This window comes from Rana temporaria, chromosome 10 (assembly GCF_905171775.1).
Source record: "Rana temporaria chromosome 10, aRanTem1.1, whole genome shotgun sequence".
NCBI lineage: Eukaryota > Metazoa > Chordata > Amphibia > Anura > Ranidae > Rana > Rana temporaria.
The window spans coordinates 9,753,585-9,768,834 of NC_053498.1; the positions used below are offsets into that span (position 1 = coordinate 9,753,585).

At 43.6% G+C, this 15,250-nt stretch overlaps 1 protein-coding gene across 1 annotated transcript in view; it reads left to right on the top strand.

The window, feature by feature from the left end:
• The window catches only part of LOC120916156, a 228,899-nt gene that overhangs the window by 73,432 nt on the left and 140,217 nt on the right, over positions 1-15,250 (top strand). The window contains exons 26-28 of the mRNA XM_040326976.1: positions 8,861-9,142; positions 11,953-12,078; positions 14,412-14,571. Of these exons, the coding sequence (XP_040182910.1) occupies positions 8,861-9,142; positions 11,953-12,078; positions 14,412-14,571 (568 nt within the window). The remainder of the gene's footprint in view (positions 1-8,860; positions 9,143-11,952; positions 12,079-14,411; positions 14,572-15,250) is intronic.

The following is a 15,250-nucleotide window of genomic DNA, read 5'->3' on the forward strand; positions in this document are numbered from 1 at the left end:
CCGGGCCGAGAAAAGTGCCTCGTGCAAAAATAGCTTGGTATGTTTATTCCCTTCTGGGTCTGGGAAAATCCCCAGCAAGCAGGGCTTCGGCTGGAGTGTGATCGGGGAGCCCATTTTGTCGTGGAGAAATTTCACCACCTGTGACCAGAAAGCCTGTATTTCAGGACAGGACCACAAGAGATGGAAAAAATTAGCTGCTGGCCGAGTACACATGGGGAATGCTGAGGAGGAGTCCGGCTTATATTTGGAAAGTCTGAGAGGTGTAAGATATGACCTGTGAACTATAAAAATCTGGGTAAGTCTATCCGACAGTTTAGGGGATACTAATTTGCAAGTGTCTAGGGCGTCACTCCATTTGTCGTCCGCTATAGGGCCTAGGTCGTCCTCCCACCGAGTCTTTACTGCGTATGCCCCCACTGTGGCTGATGGGAGTGATAACATGGAGTAGAACTGGGATATAAGCTTCTTGGGGTCAGGGTACTTCACAGCTGCTGTCAATGGGCACCCATCTAGGGACAGGTCCCCTAAAGGGAATTGGGCGTTATAGGCATGGCGGAGCTGTATGTATCGGAAGTGTATGGCATTGGGTAGTGCAAATTCCAGCTGCAGAGCCGGTAGGGACTTCAGACTTCCGTTGGTGACCACATGAGAGAGATAGAAGATACCCCTAGAGCTCCACCACTCAGCGTCAGGGATTTTAGCAAGCTCAGGGAGGGCCGGGTTGTGCCACAGGGGAGTGGAAGTAGTCAGGGGCGGTATGTGTAGTTTTGTAGAGGCTATGGACCAAATCCGTCTGTACTGGTGCATGAGGGTCTTACGATCAGCTGACCCACCTCCCCTTCCATACCCACCTGTTATCGCCATCAAGGGGTCCATCGTCCGGCTGGCCCATCTTGGGCAGATAAGACCTAAAAACCTGTCCCTATCCGTTTTGTCTATATGGAATAGCTGCGAAAGCTGGGCCGCAAGATAGTAGAGGTTAAAGTCGGGCAGGGCTAAGCCCGCCAGAGGGGCGAGCACGACACTCCACACCAGGGGGAGAGCCTCACATTACTGTGTGTAGTTACAGACAGAAGAACAGGAAGTGAGGATTTCTCAGAAGAAATAAGGACATTTAAAAGCAAAATGGAAGGATGAGGTAAGTGAAGGAGGACTGCACTAAGGTAAAGGAAGATATTTAAGGGAAAAAAATTGTACATTTACAACCCCTTTAACAATTTTCCTGATCTACATAGGCTGGGCTGAACAGCGGCTATGAGACCGGATACTACACACTCCCAGGATCCCTCACACTCTCTGTAGCCCATTTATCATCTACAAGCAACGTCAATGTGACCGGACGTTGGGCATTTAAAGTGGACAAACTACATCCAGAAGATGTCAATGGGAATATAGGTGATGTTCTACTGCGTTTAACACTATGGAAGTAAAAATTATATATTATATCTGACCAAATCTGAACTAATTTGACAGGAAAGTATTGTCGATTTTTTTCTGAACATATATTTAGAATTCTTAACACTTATTAATAAGATTAATATAAACACGCAGGTTTACTTTACCAAAGAATTTACTGTATATTTTCATCAAGAGTAAAAATAAGACAACTAGCCATCGTTAGCTGAACCGTGATAGTGATTACAGTCACGTCAACAACGAATTCTAGGAAAATGAAGCTATCAATAAAATATTCTCAGGGGACATGTTGTGTCTTTCCATTTCATCGAAACCAGAATGGGGTAGACGGGATTGGTGGCCACTGTGTGTACAAATGTTTAGATATGTTTTTTCTTCATAGATGATTCTACAGAAAATGAAACTTCTACGAAAGCTCCATCGACAACCACGCCTGGACCCTTCACCACACCCTCCACAACTGATACCTCTCCTTTCATATTGTCTTCAGGTAACAGAAAAAAACAAGCAACTATTCAAAGTACAGGGTGGGCCATTTATATGGATACACCTTAATAAAATGGGAATGGTTGGTGATATTAACTTCCTGTTTGTGGCACATTAGTATATGTGAGGGGGGAAACTTTTCAAGATGGGTGGTGACCATGGCAGCCATTTTGAAGTCGGCCATTTTGAATCCAACTTTTGTTTTTTCAATAGGAAGAGGGTCATGTGACACATCAAACTTATTCGTGTGTGCTTGGTTTTAACGTAACTTTATTCTTTCATGAGTTATTTACAAGTTTCTGACCACTTATAAAATGTGTTCAATGTGCTCTCCAGTGACATGCGGCGATTGCTACGCTGTGGGCTCTTGCTGAATGAAGCTAGGACAGCCACTGATGTTTCTTCATTAGTGACAGATTTCATGCGTCCACATTTTGGCAAATCCAACACTGAACCAGTTTGACGAAACTTAGCAAGCAGTTTGCTAACTGTAGCATGGGAGATGGGTGGTCTCGTAGGCTGTCTTGCATTGAAATCTGCTGCAATGACCCGGTTACTGCGTTCACCAGACATCAAAACAATTTCTATCCGCTCCACACGTGTTAACCTCGGCGACATGTCAATGGCTGTAAATAAATAGAAACTTGTAAAGAACTCATGAAAGAATACATTTACGTTAAAACCAAGCACACCATTGTTTTTCTTGTGAAATCCCGAATAAGTTTGATGTGTCACATGACCCTCTTCCTATTAAAAAAACAAAAGTTGGATTCAAAATGGCCGACTTCAAAATGGCCGCCATGGTCACCACCCATCTTGAAAAGTTTCTCCCCCTCACATATACTAATGTGCAACAAACAGGAAGTTAATATCACCAACCATTCCCATTTTATTAAGGCGTATCCATATAAATGGCCCACCCTGTAGTATCAACTAGGCATGAGGAATCTCTACTGACTAAAACATGATCTATGTTAAATCCTACCCTACCACTGTTCCAACAGGTCCAGTGCAACGATCTCCACCTATGCAGGTGGCTGAGGCAATGATAAAACAGGAAATGGTTATAACTGTCTGGCTTGGCAATAGAATCAGATGCTGGGGTGGACAATGTGAAAAACAATTCAGCAGATTTAGGTGAATCTTTGGTGGAGCAGAATCCCAATGCCATATTCAGTAAGGTGTCCCAGTGATGATCAACATGTTAAAATAAATTGAACCTTATCCAACAAATAATTGAAGACGAATAGGTAAACTAAATAAGTAATTAAAAAAAAAGGATCTTATTCAGTATTGTGCAAATTCTTAAATCAATAATAAAAAAATCCAAATGCCCTACTGGGCAGTGACCCCAAAAACTGGTGATGCAAGTCCAAATATATACATAAACAAGATTCCAACTTAATCTTAATAAATATAATAAAGTGGAAATACCTCTTCCAACTGTACTGCTTCACTCTATAAATCCTGTGTTCACATCAATGTGCAAAGTTTCTGCTCACCTGAAAGATAAATCTAAAGTGCTTTTGTTTAAATCAATAGGGTCTTCTGAAAGGAAACTACAACTATCATACAAGTTAATAGTACCTTTTTATCTTAACCACTTGCCGACCAGCTGCTGTTGTTATACGGCAGCAGGTCGGCACGTTCCCGCAAATTGTCGTAGGTGCACGTCGGCTCCTTTAAGGAGTCGTAGCAGGTGCGCGTGCGTGCCCGCTGCACAGCAGGTGACCCGATGCTCGTGGCCGGAGGCTGCGATGTCAGTTAAAGCAACGCAGTGCCATATCGCAATAAATGGCTGGGTCATTAAGGGGGGAAATCTTCCGGCCTGTAAAGCCCTGTACACACGATCAGTCCAACCGATGAGAACGGTCCAAAGGTCAAATTAACCTGACTGATGGTCGGTCGCGCCTACACACCATCGGTTAAAAAAACGATCGTGTCAGAACGCGGCGACGTAAAACACAACGACGTGCTGAAAAAAACTAAGTTCAATGCTTCCAAGCATGTGTCGACTTGATTCTGAGCATGCGCGGGTTTTTAACCGATGCTTTAGCATACTAACGTTCGGTTTAGACCTATCGGTTAGGCGTCCATCGGTTAAATTTTAAAGCAAGTTCTAAAATTTTTGACCGAAGGTTAACTGACCGATGGGGCCCACACACAATCGGTTTGGACCGATGAAAAGGTCCTTCAGTCCGTTTTCATCGGTTTTGACCGACCGTGTGTACGCGGCCTAAGTGGTTAAAGATGTGTTCACCTTTAGTAACACCTACTAGTAAGTAATATACATCTCTTAAAGCGTAGTTTCACACAAAAAGTGAACCTCTGCTTTTCGGGAACCCTCCCCCCTCCGGTGTCACATTTGGCACCTTTCGGGGGGAGGGGGGTGCAGATACCTGTATAATACAGGTATTTGCACCCACTTCTTGGCATAGATATCCACAGATTCTGCAGATAATCTACGCCACTTCCTGTCCCCCTAGCTGTCTTCTGGGAGATAGAAGACAGGAGGGACCATTTTGATTGCGCAGCGCGACTTGCGCATGCGCAGTAGGGAACCGGGAAGTGAAGCTGCAAGGCTTAATTTCCTGATTCCCTTAGCGAAGATGGCGGCGGCAGCATCCGAGGACCGAGACACGCGTCAGCCTTGGGTGCTGACATCGCGGGCGTGCTGGACAGGTAAGTGTCCATGTCAGGGATCTGCGTCTAGGGAGACCAGACATGTAGGATACACAAGGGAACTAAGACCACACAAAGGATATTTATATATTAAAGTGATATTTATTTACAGTGAAAAATAGCAAACAATGAACACAGCAAACACAGCACACAGTAAACAAGAACTACCCCAAACAGAACCAAAAACCCCACTAACAAGAATTGTTGAACCTGAGCAACTAAATATTTATATATACAGACCAAGCTAGGGACAAGGGTACAAGGGTTGCAAGGAAGGGGGATCACGGCTGGGAACCGAACAGAGGGAGGCAGGAGCAAGGCATAGGGGTGCAGACTGGACAGGATAAGCAGCAAGGCAGGGACCAAAATCGTGACGCACCGGGGGAAGGGATTAGAAGCCTTAAGTAGCCCCCAGGCAGCTGAACACTAATTAGCCTGATTACAATAGCCTGCTGGATCCCTGAGAGACACCTGCTGGTGGACACTGGAACTGCAGCAAACAGCCCAGAGCAGGATAGTGCCACCAGCAGGTGAACTTAATCCTAACAGTCCATATTTTAAAAGTCAGCAGCTGCAGTATTTGTAGCTGCTGGCTTTTGAAAAAAAAAAAAATTAAACATATACTGTATATCTGAAGAATATTGTACAATCGTAAAGTTAATTAACTCTAGACACACTTATCAGTATTTATGATTATATTCTGTAAACATATTCTGGGCGTATTGCCAAACTGTCTACCATTATCTTTCTCATGCTCAGTATCATAACATAGAAAATTCCTCTGTGCTGTCACATGTTAAAGTGGAGGTTCCATCAAAAAAACTATTTTGCTTTAAACTGTAGCTTACGACTAAAAAAGAAAAAAAAAAAGAATTTTTTTTTTTACTCTACTGGAAATGCCTGTTGCTATGCGGTCCCACGAAATCTGGCTTTGGAATCACCTAGGATCCTGACATCATCTCCCTCTAATGCTCCTGGGAAATGTGTGTCATCATTTCCCAGGATGCAGTGCGCTACCCAATTATCACTCCCCATCCAAGACTTCCAGGAAGCAAGTGCTTGTAGGCTTCACAATGCCCACAAGTAAAATGACAACGGTGTGGACATAGTTTTATAAACTATCTTTTTTGAATATCTATGCGGATCGGCGGCGGATTGTAAAATAGTAAGTGACCGGATTTATATTATAAAAACGCAGGATGAAAGGACAGACATTTAAAAAATGCTAATTGTGGTTGGAACTCCGCTTTAAGACTGTCAGCTAAAACCTAATGTTAAAAGCAGTCTAAATCAAGTACAAACCGAAGGGACACATCCTTACATTTTCATCCCAAGGCTTAGTAGCGTGTGGCTCCTCAACATTGCTTTCTCAATTAGCCATTACATGTAATAGTAATACTAATCTGAGAAAAATATAAATCGCGCTACCTCTAAAACCCTCCTTGACAAACACAAGTTTTAGGCATTTACAAGTGGGTGATATATGGTGATATATAAAAAGCTCACTGCTATATCAAAACATTGGAGTATAATGGCCACTAGGGTGCACTATGCAGCCATTTCAACACCCCTCGGTAATGGTGATATTGGTGATTATTAATACAAAAAGAAAAACCAAATAACATATAACTAAAGTTAAATTATAACTATGAATAAATAAAAATTAAAATAAAATTAGTTTAAAGTTTGAAATTGTGACAATAAAAAATATTTAACAAATGAGATGTCAAACACCCATGTATTTGTGCCACATTTCAGATAAGTTGAAAAACGTGTCTAAAAGAAATAGTGATGTATCCTCCACCAGGCTATGGATTGGCTCCTTAACAGATTTCCACAATCCCTCATGACAGGGAATCATAAACAGCATGTATTAGGTAGTCACTCCCAATCCCGTAGTTCAGATATATGCGGTCCTAATGGGTCTCATTCACTGAGCCATCAGCCCACCGGGAAACTCCCTGTAGTTCCAATGGCCAGTCTATCCCTGGGTGGGTATGTTGTCTGGAGCTCGGTGGGTGAAGTTGTGATGTCAGTAGGCTCCCCGCCCTCCTCTACACCCCCCTTGTCAACATGCATTTTTTCCTGTGTATTCCTTACACTAAATTCTGCTATGATCACTAACATCCAGTCAAAATCCAGAAAAGTAACCACATGACTTCAGAAAAGGAGTGGGGGTGGGAATTAAAAAATAATGCCTGTCTCCATTCTAGTGCATGAGATATGTAAATAACCTGTCACTCACAGCAAGGGGGCGGAACGGACTAAGTTTTTTCTCTGTAAGTCCGTTTTATTTCACTGAACAATAAAAGAGGATTGCTCAGAGCTGGGTTAACTCCGTGTGGCAAGACTGGGCACAGATGATACAAAATCCTTCTACTCTACATTGTGACATAAAAAAAAAAATCGGGTTTACATCCACTTTAAAGTTTTTTTTTTTTTTATGTCACAATATAGAGTATAAGATTTCCTATCATCTATGCCCGCACAGAACATGTACAGAAGCCGTGCTTGTTGGGAGGAGAACAAAGGGGGGTGTTGGAGGAGGCAGACATGGAGGACAGTCGGGGATGATCTGTGTAGCAGGGACAGCTGTGAACACCGCGATCCCCCATGCATGGCTTTTCAGGTGAAAGCCGCGGGAGGGAGAGAAGGAGAAGCTGCTGATGAAAACCATGCATGGGGGATCGCGGTGTTCACAGCTGTCCCTGCTGCACCGATCATCCCCCGACTGTCCCCGGACATACAGATGTGTGCACTGTGCAGAAGTGACAGGGGCCGTGAGCGCGCTCTGCTTCTTCACAGAATGCGCTCAATCACTCCTGCACATGCACGACAGTCTCGCCAGGCACGAGGCTCGTCCTCGCAACGCTGGCTGGCCGTGGGAGTGTAGTGGTGGGCGGAGGAGTCCTGTGACGTCACGACTCCGCCCACCGAGCTCCAGGAAAAAAAAAAACGCCCACAGATTCTGCAATTTTGCAGGGCTTCAGACAGGTGAGGGGGTGACATTTAAAATATATAGATACATGCAGGAGGCATGTATAGCATTATAGATTACAACGGTATAAATTATTTAAATTTGATGACAGTGGGTTTACATCCATTTTAAGGCAGATATATTCTACACAAATGAAGGCAAAAAAAAAAAAATTATATTGCATAACATGAAGTTTCATCTTTGCTTTAGATCTTCTCTACCCATACGGATCCGCTATCGACAATATCACTCCAAGGGAACTTGATGGAGGATCTCCAATGGTATTTTCTTCCAGACAAATCCCACTTTTTGGAAGATATTACTCTTATCTTTATGTAAGCATCATGCCTGTTATTTTTACACATACTGTATATTTCAAAATTATTTTCTGAAACATTTTTTTTTTTAATTATCAAACATTATCAAAAATCAATACTCATCCATTTTGAAAGGCTTCGGGCCAGATTCACAAAGAGTTACGCCGGCGTATCAGTAGATACGCCGATGTAACTCCGAATCTAAGCCCGTCGTATGTCTAAATGTATTCTCAAACTGAGATACACTTAAACATGCCTAAGATACGACGGCCTGCGCCGTCGTATCTTAGGGTGCAATATTTACGTTGGCCGCTAGGTGGCGCGTCCATTGAAGTCGGCGTAGAATATGCTAATGAGTAGTTACGCCGATTCACGAACGTACGCTTGTCCGTCGCAGTAAAGATACGCCGTTTTCCGTAAGCGATACGCGGCGTAAAGATAAACATGCCCCCTAGGTGGCGTATCCTATGTTAAGTGTGGCCGTCGTTCCCGCGTCGAAATATTGAAATTTAACGTCGTTTGCGTAACTCGTCCGTGAATAGGGCTGGACGTCAATTACGTTCAGGTCGAAACCAATGACGTCCTTGCGACGTCATTTAGCGCAATGCACGTCAGGAAATTTTAGGGACGGCGCATGCGCAGTACGTTCGGCGCGGGAACGCGCCTAATTTAAATGATCCACGCCCCCTACCCGGATCATTTGAATTAGGCGGGCTTGCGCCGGAGGATTTACGCTACGCCGACGCAACTTTACAGGCAAGTGCTTTGTGAATCAAGCACTTGCCCGTAAAACTTGTGGCGGCGTAACGTAAATGAGATATGTTACGCCGCCGCAGATCTACGTGAATCTGGCCCTTCATTCTTAATTATACTGTCCAGTGGTTATATGCTCATGTCTATGTAGTAGACAATTAGCTGCTGTACCATTCCTCTACTGTATATTGCTGTGTGTGCAACATTTTTTACATTTTCTTCTTCACAGGTGAATAATAATGGTCTGTTATCATTCATTACATCAATCAGTCAATATATACCACAAGCTCTTCCCGTTGCATTTGGAAACCCGTTCCTGGCTATCTTCTGGACAGATGTAGATAATAGCTTAGCGGGTGATATATATTACCGTGAGAGCACCGATCCCGATCTTCTGTCCCGGGCCACCTCCGATGTCAGAACTTACTTCCATGCCGGGAATTTCACAGCTCAGTGGGCGTTTGTAGCCACATGGCACCGCGTTACGTATTTTGGATCTTCAACAAACAAGGTAAAGATATTACTATGATGTCATTTTATTTTAACCAATTCAATACCGAGAACTTTTACCCCCTTCCTGCCCAGGCTAATTTTCAGCTTGTTGCACTTTGAATAACAATTACGTATGCATGCAACAATGTACCCATAAAAAATGTTTATAATTTTTTTTCACACAAATAGAGTTTTCTTTTGGTGGTATTTAATCACACTGTGTTTTTTATTTTTTGCCAAATAAACAAAATAAGACCGAAACCTTTGAAAAAAAAAAACAGAATTGCCCGGTTTCACAGACACTGGCGCATATTTATGCCGCAGTAGCGTATCTCCTTTACGATATGCCGACGCAGCGCAGAGAGGCAAGCACTGAATTCACAAAGCCAGTGCTTCCAAATCTGCGCTGGGTTACTCAGGCGTAAGTCGGCGTAAGTGAAAGTGGGCGTGAGCCATGCTAATGAGCCGTGACCCCATGCAAATGATGGGCCAAGCGCCAGCCAGATACGTATCCCCAACTGCGCATGCGCCGTCCCGTGGGCGCATCCCAGTGTGCATGCTCACAATCACGTCGGAACAACTGCCTAAGATACGTCGGATCACTGCCTACAGCGTGAACGTAACCTACGCCTAGTCATATTCACGTCCTACGTAAACTACGTAAAATACGTCGGCTTGTGTTCCCTGGTGCAGCCCTTTGCATGGATGCTGCTGAGTTACACCTCCTTTATGGGGCATAACTTTACGCCGGACGTATGACTTACGCGCACTGCGTCGGACGGACGTACGTTCGTGAATCGGCGTATCTCCCTCATTAGCATATGTGAATAGAAAATCAATAGGAGCACCAAATGCGTCCAGCGTAAATATACGCCCATTCTACGTTGGCGTAGGCAAGTTACCTCGGTTGGATGAAGCCTGTTTTTAGGCGTATCTTAGTTTGTGGCTACGGCGCACAGATACGATGACGCATATTTGCACTTACACGGCGTATCTCGAGATACGTGGGCGCAAGTGCTTTGTGAATCCGGGCCACTGTGTTTTTCTTTGTTGCTGTTATAAAATTCTGCAAATAAATAATCCTTCTTCATTAATTTAGGTAAAAATTTATTCTGCTACATTTCTTTCAAAATTACCCAAAGCAGTGTATATTATTTAGTCTATTGGGAAGTTATATTCCACAAACTATGGTGAGGTGTATACTGTATATCTGATGTACTGACACTATCGCTAATACCCCCAAATTACCCATTTTTGGAAATAGACAGTCCGAGGTATTTAGTAAGAGGCATGCTGAATTTTTTGAAGTTTTAATTTTTTGTAACAATTTTTTGCAAATTTAAGAAATTAAAATAATATTTTTTTCTCATTTTTTTTTTTTTTTTTTTACATTCTGTCACTAGTGCAGTACAACATTATCATATGACTGGTGTGGTGGTGATCATGGACACTGCCTGGTGACCGGAGCAATACTATGTTACCATAGTTACACTGTACTTCTCTGGAGAATTGACCAAGATTTGGTTATACCAGTGCATTTAATTGGCAATGGCAACTATTTTTACTGAATGAAACAGTTTTTTTCTGTGTCTTTTGTTGTGGTTAGCTGTGATTGACCAAAGCTAATCACATGGTCAGTGGCGGTCCGTCCATAGAGGGCGCTGGAGCGCCGCCCCCTCTGGCTCCGCACCGCCACTGAAAATAACATGTATGTTATTTTTGCCAGCTGCCGCTGGTCTATTCATGGTTGGCTGTGCGGAAGTGCCTATCAGAGCCAGCGGCTCTGATAGGCTTACCGCGTACAGCCCTCGTCCTCCCGGATGTCTAATCCAGGGAACGTCGGGGTGCGTTCCTTGGATAAGACTGACGGCCGTCTCAGCCAATCAGGTTCGCCGATTCTGGTTATCGGTAACCTGATTGGCTGAAGCGTCACCAAGGCGGGAGAAGACATCGAGGGACGTCGAAGGATTAAGGTAAGTGCATTTTACAGGGCAGAGCGGCGACAATGGGCACAGAGGCGACAAAGGGCACAGTGACATCAATGGGCACAGTAGTGACAATGGGCACAGTGGCAACAATTAAAGGGCACAATGACATGCACAGTGGCAACAATGGGCACAGTAGTGACAATGGGCACAGTGGCATCAATGGGCACAGTGGCATCAATGGGCAAAGTAGTGACAATGGGCACAGTGGCGACAATTAAAGGGCACAGTGGTGACAATTGGCACAGTGGCGACAATTGAGGGGCATAGTGGTGACAATTGGCACAGTGGCGACAATTGAGGGGCATAGTGGTGACAATTGGCACAGTGGTGACAATTGATGGCACAGTGGCTGTGTTTGATGGCATGGCACAGTGACTGCGTTTGATGGCATGGCACAGTGACTGCGTTTGATGGCATGGCACAGTGACTGCACATGGTACAGATGGGCTGTGATTGGCCCTGTCTGTACCATGTGATCACTGTGGCCAATCACAGCTAACAACACAATTGTATAGAATTGATGGCGTGAAAGGAAGTCATCCATTGTTTACAACTGTCATGTGATCTGCTGTGATTGGTCACATCGATCACATGGTACTGGCAGCAGGCCAGTACAGTGATCAGTCATCAGCTGGATACAGCCGCTGAAAGATTGTGCCGCGATTGGCATGTTCTAGAACGGACATCATATGAGATGTCCTCCCAATGTTGCTTATGCCACACTCAATTCGCTATAGGCCAGGGCAGGAGGGTGTTATGTTATAATAATGGCTGTCTTTTTTTAACCTTTAAAATGTATTTTAGAGGTTTAGTCTTGAACAATTATTTGTTGCATTTACAGGTCAACACATTTCAGGCCGTTCTGACCACCGATGGCAATCAGACCTTCCTTCTGTACAATTATGATGATATTCAGTGGCCGAGTATTTATGCCTATGGTTTCTACCAATATGGACCTTTGGCATTGGTGAGCATTTCTCTTTATTTTTGAACTACAAGTTTCTCAAAGAAGTATCATTGCATGAGATAAGCACTGTGAGGAAACACATTTACAAACTGTGATCACATGGCTTTGTTTATCACTGGAGCAGCTTTTACAATGTTAGAGATGATCAATGACTTTATTTATAAACAAAACCACATAAACAGTCTGTTGCTTTGCTTATTATCATGGAATTTGAGTTGCAAAGAAAGCTGAAGTGTAGATCTGGGCTGCTTAAAGCGGGGGTTCACCCTAAAAAAAAAATTGTAACATTACAATGAGCTGACCTGTGACACGGACATTATGCTGGTCTTTTTTTTTTTTCGTACATACCGTTTTATCTGTATTTTCTCCCCGGATTCCCCGCGGGAGTGGGCGTTCCTATTCATAGGGTAAGTGATTGACGTTCTTCCGACCGGCGCATATAGCGCATCACGAGTTGCCATAAGAAGCCGAGCGTCGGTGCGCAGGAACCGTATAGCGCCGACCCGACGTTCGGTTTATTTCGGCAAGTCGTGACGCGCTATATGCGCCGGTCGGAAGAACGTCAATCACTTACCCTGTGAATAGGAACGTCCACTTCCGCGGGAAATCCGGGGAGAAAATACAGATAAAACGGTATGTACGAAAAAAAAAAAAAAAGACCAGCATAATGTCCGTGTCACAGGTCAGCTCATTGTAATGTTAGAATTTTTTTTTAGGGTGAACCCCCGCTTTAATGCTAGACCAAACCTTATTAGCGCAAACAGTTGCTTGGGGGGGGGGCAGCTCTTATAGCTTATAACTAAGATCTTCGTGTATCTAAGATATAGTATACTAATATACTACTTATTGTAAAACCCATTTTTATTTAAAGTGGGGTTCCGGGCATAATTTTTCTTTTTTTGCAAGCATTAAATAGTAAATTAATCACAAATAAATAGTCCCTAAAACATATTAATAGCTCACCAATCGTTCCAGAAATCATTGCAAACACTTGCCTTATATCCTCCAGCTCATGTTGTGGCCGAATCCATCATATGTGTGGGCGTATCCATCATATGTGTGGGCGTATCCATCATATGTGTGGGCGTATCCATCATATGTGTGGACGTATCCATCATATGTGTGGGCGTATCCATCATATGTGTGGGCGTATCCATCATATGTGTGGGCGTATCCATCATATGTGGGGGGCATGTGAAGCCCGGTTCCTTTTTCTTCCTGGTTTTCAGGGAGAGGTGCATGCTGGGCGATTTTTAGGCACAGAGACTCCTGGGAAATGAGTGTCATAATTTCCCAGGAGGCAATGGGGTCTTAGAACAGGAAGTTGAGCCATCTAGGACCAGGAACTAGGCAGATTATGAAAACTGCCTAGTAACAGCCAGATAGAAGTAAACATTTATTTTAATTTTTTAATTTTATTTACTTTAAAGGCAAGCTGTTAATAGAAAGTAAATTTTTAGGGTGTAACTCCGCTTTAACTCCTATGAATTTTTATGGAATGTTGGCAAAATGTTCCCAAATTTGACAACATTTCAGACCCAAGTTTTCGTAAAGGAATAACCTAGATTAATAACCAAAACAGTTAAGCCTCGTACACACAATCAGTCCATTCGATGAGAACGGTCTGAAGGACCGTTGTCGTTGGTTAACTGAAGAAGCTGACTGATGGTCTGTCGCGCCTACATACCATCGGTTAAAAAAAACAATCGTGTCAGAACGCGGTGACGTAAAACACAACGACGTGCTGAAAAAAACGAAGTTCAATGCTTCCAAGCATGCGTTGACTTGATGGTCGTGCCTACTAATGATCGTTTTTTTCCCATCGGTTAGGAATCCATCGGTTAAATTTAAAGCAAGTTGGCTTTTTTTTAACCGATGGATAAATAACCTATGGGGCCCACACACGATCGGTTTTGACCAATGAAAACGGTCCATCAGACCGTTGTCCTCTGGTTAACCTATCGTGTGTACGAGGCCTTAGGAGGATAGTTGAGCCCTGACAATAATGGAATATTTGTACCATGACTGCATCTTACAATGTGTTCTATGTAAGCTATATATTTTTTTTATACTTGATTAACCATTCAAGGAACACATATCACCAAAGTCCCCTTGCTTGGATAAAACATGGACTTTCCGCCCTTCTTGGCTATCAGTAAATAAAGTTTATACAGTGATGATTTCAGTGTAATTTGTACAGACAATTCTGGATAAAACATGGACTTTATACCATTCTTGACATTAAATAGAGTAATTTTGCAAATAGAGTTTATACAGTGATAATTTTTGTGTAATTTACATAGACAACTCTTAAAAAAAATTTAACTACACAGGCCGGACTGAACAGCGGCTATGATACCGGATACTACACACTCCCAGGATCCCTCACACTCTCCATCGCCAATTTATCATCTACAAGTAACGTCAATGTGACCGGACGTTGGGCATTTAAAGTGGACAAACTGCATCCAGAAGATGTCAATGGAAAAATAGGTGAAGTTCCACTGTGTTTAATCCTATGGTATTAAAATAAATATAATACTATATTCATATTGTTTCTCCTACTCCTGTCTTCCAAATCTGCCAGCTTAGCTTTGATGTCCTCCAGCTCATCCTCCCCCCTCTCCTGGGCATCCACCAGATCGTTGATGGTTGTGGCAAATTCTCCTATCTTGCCTTCTATGTGTTCCACCCTCGTTTCCACCTCCTGAATGTCTGTGTGAAATTTCTTCATGCAAGACATCATGTCTGCCTGAATGGTGCTGTGCAGGGAGAGTAACATGTCCCTCAGCACAGTATCCATTACAGGTTGGTTAGTAGTGGGAAACTTCTCTATTCTGTCGTGTCATTCCCTGAATCCACCTCCGGCCCTGCCACTGGGCTGCATCCCTGTCCGTCCATCCTGAACCTTGCCTTTGCAGGGCTGTCTGTGGGGTATCTGGACAGGACTGTGGGCTCCCAGGGGATCCGCTATGTGAAGTTGATGAGAGGGGAGGGGAACGAGCGGTGTGAGCTGGAGTGGAGGACAGACCGGCGCCATCTTGCCTACCTCCATGCTGACAGTATGAATAGAATTCAGTCAGCTTCTGCGGCCTCCTGTCCTCCTTCCTCTTCCTCGTCATGTTGCCTGTGTTCTAGGGACTGCAACCGCCACGTCAGGGTGCTGGAAATG